This window comes from Leptonychotes weddellii, chromosome 14 (genome assembly GCF_054177405.1).
Source record: "Leptonychotes weddellii isolate Sample4059 chromosome 14, ASM5417740v2, whole genome shotgun sequence".
Taxonomy (NCBI): Eukaryota; Metazoa; Chordata; class Mammalia; order Carnivora; family Phocidae; genus Leptonychotes; species Leptonychotes weddellii.
In genome coordinates, this window is record NC_138382.1 from 74,405,891 (window position 1) to 74,410,024 (window position 4,134).

A 4,134-nucleotide genomic window follows, 5' to 3' on the forward strand; every position below is an offset into this window, starting at 1 on the left:
TCTGTCTCAGATCCAAGGCCACCTCCTCTCTGCCCACTCAAAACAAAGACACTGCCATTCTCCTCTCTCCCTTTTTTCTCCTGGGGAAATTCACTGCCGGAAAGAAACTCATCCACTCACCTGTATGCTGTTTAATCACCTTGCTTCCCACCCTCCTTGAATGTCAGCCCCAAGGGACCATGGACTGTGTCCTTCTTGCTCACTCAGGGACCGGCCTAGTGCGAGGCACAGAGGAAGCGCTCAAGAAACCCCGTGGCACGAAAGAATGTGCCAGAGCAGCTGGTGCTAGGAAATTCAGCATGAGGCCGGCACCAGGCCACAGCGAGGGATCCTCTCATGACCTGAACCTCTGAGAGGGCCCCAGGCCCCTCAACCCGTATGGGAACAGGGAGCTCCACTCACCCAGTTCTCCGTCTTCCTGGCCCTGCGCTCCAGCCCCTTCTGCAGGCGCTCCCCTACACCCCCCGCGGTCTGAAACTCTTCCACCAGCTGCTTGGTCTGGGCCCACTCCTCCTCGCTCACGATGGGCTGCAGCGCCTTGAGGTAGCGGTCCAGGGACTGGTGGAGCGCGGGCACGGGCAACCGGGGCAGCGAATCCTGGTGGGCCTTGAAGCGGCTGGAGACATTCATCAAGGAGGAGGGCCTGAGGAAGCCCAGTGGCTTCACCTGCAGGCAGCAGAACATCCTGCTCATTCTCGCACCGGCTCTGGAAGACCCTGGTAATCCTAAAGCTCTGGTCCTGGGCACTTATGTGCCCATCCCTGGGGTCAGAGACAGCCTCTTGGGTGGTGCCTGACTGGCTTCCCAGCCCTCAAACTGTAGGTGTCTCCACCTCTCTGGGGCCTGGGGATGCAGGCAGGGGGATGGGCAGGGGTGTGGCCATTGATCCCGGTAACCCAGAACCAAGTCAGGATGAATGGCACCTGTTGGAGGTGGCAGAGCTGACAGCGACCTGTCACCTGTCTGGAAGCAACAAGGCCCGACCTTCTTCACCCTAGCCCAATGAGCCAGTCAGCAAGCAGCGAGGTGACCGCTCCCACCCAGGGGTCCCCACCTCCATTTCTCCCACCCTTGCCAAGCTGGGAGATGAGAGGCATAAAGAGAAAGTCAGAAAGAGCCGGAAGACGACAGCACCTTTGGGCGAGGGCCAGGCCTTGGTTTTCATCGGTCTGTGGGACGGGCACAGAGGCGGCATAGGGGCAGTGCCGTGGAAAGCAAGAGCTAAATGGCCTGATAGGTGGGTAAGAGGTGGCAGAGAGAGAAAATTGGGGAGATTCTGCAGGTGGGCAGAAAGAGAAATAGGAGATCCGGGGGCTGTGGGCAGCAGTGGGCAGGCAAGTGGCAGAGGATCGTTCCATACCTTCTCTTTCTGCTGCCCGTCCTCCATGGCAGGACTGAGGTTCTGAGCCCTGTCTTTCTGCCTTGGGCTGGGCCTCTAAGCCTAACTGTGCTACCCAGTGGGCGAGCAGAACCTAGCAAGAGACAGCCACTTGCCTGGGCTGGAAAGAGAAGACAAGAGCCAAGATTCAGGGGGGACGCAGAGGCGGAAGTGGCAATGGCTTTGGTGGCTAGGGTGGCATCTAGGGTTGTGGCGGTGGCAGGCATCCTTCTTGGCTGCCAGAAGTAGAGGATTAGGGAGCAGGTGAAGGGGCCGGTAGTGGGCACCAGAGTAGGAGGAAACCTGGACTATGTTCTCCTCTCTTCTCTGGGTGGGTCTGGTGCCAGGGCGAGGAGGAATTTTTAAAAATCCACCTGTTGGAATCTGCGTAGGTTTGTTTAATGATGGAAAACTTGGCTGGAGGCAGAAACTGCCTGGCCACTGAGATTCCACCACAACCGTGAAATCAGTCCTGTAAACTGGGGTGGGTGCAAGAGAGCGGACACTGGGAAAGGGCCATTAAGTGGCCAGGGGCTGCTAAGAGCTCATCCCGTTTTCCTCCAGTACTCTTGGAGCCCTTCTGGGGGCCTCTCTTCCACCAAAGCCTGCTTCTCTTGAGCCGTCACCTGGGGGCAAGAGTGGAGGACTTTCGGGCACTAAAAAAATAAACTGAAGGAGGAGGCAGCTGGTTTTGGGATTCTGCTAGATTTGAGTCACCAGATCCGGGGGATTCTGGCCAAGTCTCTCCTTGCCTCAGTTTCCCCAGCCGTAAAGTGATCAGGCCACCCAACAGGTCCTGGAGGATGACCTAGAAGCTGTCTGTCAGACGGGGGCACTGCTCGGTGTCAGTGGCAAGGGTGACATGGAGCCTTGGGGTTCTGGGAGATCTGGAAGAGCCTCTGGGCCAGCGGATGAGTAACCTCAGCCCCCTGGGTCAGGTAGTGTCTGTTTGAACATCCTTCTTGGTATGGACAGAAGGAGATACAAGCAGAGATATGCTTGGAGGAGAGAGGAAAGGAACTCAAATCAGAGTGGCAGCACTACTTGCTGCCCTGTGGGGAGGATTCTGGGGTAGACATGGACAAGCTGGCGGGGAGGGACTGGTGGAGACAAAGGGTATGGGGCTGCCAACTGCTGCCTCCTGCCGGTTCAGAGGATCTTCCAAGCTGCCCAGCTTGAGGCCTCCACATGAATTTCTCTGGCCACACAAAATTCCCCAGGGGCCATTTGATAAGCCCAAGGAGACTGACCAACTGGATGAGGTTGGAGAAGTGGCTCTGGCCTGGGCATAGATGGCTCAGGCTGAGTATGCGACAGTTGTGTGAGTCAGGGAATAACTGGGGGAAAGACTCCCGGTCCCTCAGCTCCTTGGCTCTGGGTCTAAGGGTGGAGGTGCTGCCTGAAGCCAGGGTCCCCACTATCTTTTCCAGGTGGCTGGAATTTAGAGCCACACGACGTGCGTTCGATCGGATCTCTGACCTTGAGCCTCCGTCCCCTCCTCTGCCAAGCAGGGTTAGTCCACCTGGGGATCCCACCCCAGCAGCTGTTGGCCGGGCAGGACAGTGGCCACCAGGCCGCGTCGCCTCCATGGCCTGTTTCTCCATTCCGGCGCAGCTGCGCGTCTGGCCCGACTCGCAGCCCGCCCGTCCTGTCCAGGGCCCGCCCGCCCGCCCGCCCGGGTTCCTCGCCATACTCACCACGGTCCTGGCCGCGAAAGCCAACATCTCTGGGGCCCGCCCGCGGACACACAGTCCGCTCGATCCGCCGCACTGGGCAAAGTCCCCGCCGTTGCCTCCGCCTCCGCCTCCGCCGCCGTTGGTGGGTCCCCGCTAGAGTCTCCGGGCCAAGGTTGCAGAGTCACCGCCGGAGGCGGCCCGGCGCCCACCCACCGGGCCGGGCGGGCGGCGGGCTGGGGGCCCCCGGGAGGAGGATTCTTGGGGCGGGGCCACCAGCCGGTTGCGGGCCCGGGCGGCTAGCCGCGAGCGCGGGGCGGGGCTGGCCGGGGGCGGAGCCGAGGGCGCAGTTAGTGGTCGCGAGACCCCGCGAGGCCGTGGAATCCAGGAAGACGGGCAAAAAAGGCTGCTGTCCAGCTCGCCGTCTCCCACCTCCACAGGCTGTCTAAGCTGTTGGAGGCAGTAGCGTGCACCCCTCTCAGTCCATCTGGTGTCCTTGAGCTCTACTCTCAGAGCGGCAGGAAAACACAACCATGTCAATAAGGGAACGTCCTATAATATGCCTCGGGTTAGGGTCAACGATGACAGGTGGGGAGCGCCCCGCACAAGCATGGCTGCCGCGCTCCCACAGCCGGGCGGACCGCTGGCTGGTAGGGAGGTGAGCCGGCCGTTGGCGCGCATGCTCCCAGCTGCCCCGCACCAACATGGCCGCCGCCTCCCCGTGAGCGCCGCAGCCGCGAGCCGGCCGTTGCTGGGCATGCTCCCTGAGTGCCCCGCACCAGCATGGCGGTCGTCTTCACGGGGGTGATTTCAATTCTCGGTTTTCTGTTATAGCCGGCTGGTGCTCCTTTCTCTTCAGAAAGCTCTGAGCGCCTGGTGGAGCCGGGCAAAGGGAGGGGGTGCGGAGGTGAAAGGTGAGAGGGGACTGCAGGCATTCGGGCCGGCTCCTGGCGGGAGGAAGATGGCTGAGGGCGAGCGGCAGTCGCCGCCAGGTAGGACGGGCCGGGCCCGGCCGGGGTCGGGTAGGGGCGCGGGGGCGGCGCCCGGCGCGGAGGCGGGGAAGGGGTGTGGTGTGGGGGGGGG

At 61.6% G+C, this 4,134-nt stretch overlaps 2 protein-coding genes across 4 annotated transcripts in view; one reads left to right on the forward strand and one right to left on the reverse strand.

Annotated features, from left to right (window-relative positions):
- Window positions 1-354: 354 nt before the first annotated feature.
- On the reverse strand, window positions 355-3,327 carry LOC145717141 (carnitine O-acetyltransferase-like). Of its 2 annotated transcripts, XM_081803734.1 has the most exons (3): window positions 3,076-3,327; window positions 1,361-1,499; window positions 355-666 (listed from the first exon to the last, which is right to left on the reverse strand). In XM_081803734.1, the coding sequence occupies exons 2-3, from the start codon at window positions 1,385-1,387 to the stop codon at window positions 370-372; spliced, it is 324 nt and encodes a 107-aa protein (XP_081659860.1). In that variant the 5' UTR covers window positions 1,388-1,499; window positions 3,076-3,327; the 3' UTR covers window positions 355-369. The 2 variants fall into 2 exon arrangements, with proteins under 2 accessions (XP_081659860.1, XP_081659859.1); XM_081803733.1 differs by lacking the exon at window positions 1,361-1,499 and having other exon boundaries at window positions 3,076-3,317.
- Window positions 3,328-3,422: 95 nt separating this feature from the next.
- PTPA (protein phosphatase 2 phosphatase activator) overlaps window positions 3,423-4,134 on the forward strand; it is a 29,773-nt gene continuing 29,061 nt past the window's right edge. Inside the window, exon 1 of one of the 2 annotated variants that reach the window (XM_081803731.1) lies at window positions 3,423-3,639. In XM_081803731.1, coding sequence (XP_081659857.1) covers window positions 3,585-3,639 — 55 coding nt within the window. In that variant the 5' untranslated portion in view covers window positions 3,423-3,584. Of the gene's footprint in view, window positions 3,640-3,813; window positions 4,044-4,134 lie in introns of those variants that run through there. The other variant, XM_081803732.1, reaches the window with a different exon arrangement.